The sequence below is a fragment of the Brassica oleracea genome, unplaced genomic scaffold (genome assembly GCF_000695525.1).
Source record: "Brassica oleracea var. oleracea cultivar TO1000 unplaced genomic scaffold, BOL UnpScaffold05527, whole genome shotgun sequence".
NCBI classification, from domain to species: Eukaryota; Viridiplantae; Streptophyta; class Magnoliopsida; order Brassicales; family Brassicaceae; genus Brassica; species Brassica oleracea.
The window spans coordinates 1-837 of record NW_013622049.1 but is presented as its reverse complement, the minus strand read 5'-3'; the positions used below and the strand labels follow the sequence as shown (position 1 = coordinate 837).

Sequence of the window (837 nt, the reverse complement as noted above, 5' to 3'; positions counted from 1 at the left end):
CCGCGGAGCCGCCACCTCCTCTTCCTTGCCGATACAGGTCTCTGCGGAGCCTGTTTAAAACTTGTCCTCTACTCGGCTGTTTCCTGAAAGTTGAGCAAAATCGCAGCCACTGCTGCTACGGCCATTTTCAGTTGGCACGAGAATTTGCCCAACGAGCTGTGGCTTTTCATTACTTCGACGGATTCCTTGATGGAGAACATCAAAAGAGGGTTTGTATCTTGGCTCTGCTGAACAGTGTCCGAGGCTTACAAACAGGTGTTCCAAATCTGGATCACGTTGCTGGATTATTCACCACACTTCCTTGGCAGCTAAAGATCATACCAGAAAATGCAGGAAATTGGCTATTTTTCAAGACACCCCCACTACGCTACACATCGATGAGCTACACACCGACGAACTGTGGCAGTAAGCCGGCGCCCATCTGGTGGAAAAAAAATCCATTCCTAAGTATTGGTTTCGAGGGGTTTGATCATCCACCTGTTAAGTACACCCTGTTTCTGATGAATGGTGGTGATGACCATCACAGGCAGTTGGCTAAAGACTGGAGACTCCATCTCTTCCAGTGCCAAGAACTCTCCCTTTACTGCCTCTCAACTGGTGGTAGCTTGATCTTCGCTCAACCAGAACCAAAATTGGTAAAGAAACAAAATCCTGGTGATGGTGATACTTCTCCCACAGACAGAGACCCTAACCCTGTTTCAAAAATTGCTTCTTCAAAACGCCACCGCAACCTGCCTTCTACTTCTAACTCTTCATCTGTACCGCAAGTTCCTGTTGGTAACCCACAAGGCAGAGGCAGAGTATGTTTCTATTTCTTAACCCAGTAATCAATCAAAG

The 837-nt window shown here is 47.2% G+C and overlaps 1 protein-coding gene across 1 annotated transcript; it reads left to right on the top strand.

Annotated features, from left to right (window-relative positions):
* Nucleotides 1-6: 6 nt before the first annotated feature.
* LOC106322053 lies at nt 7-800 on the top strand (the record flags this gene model as incomplete). Its single annotated transcript, XM_013760241.1, is given in 1 exon segment — nt 7-800. A coding segment is annotated over 1 exon segment (423 nt), but the record flags the coding sequence as incomplete, so codon positions are not given.
* Between the last annotated feature and the right edge of the window lie 37 nt (nt 801-837).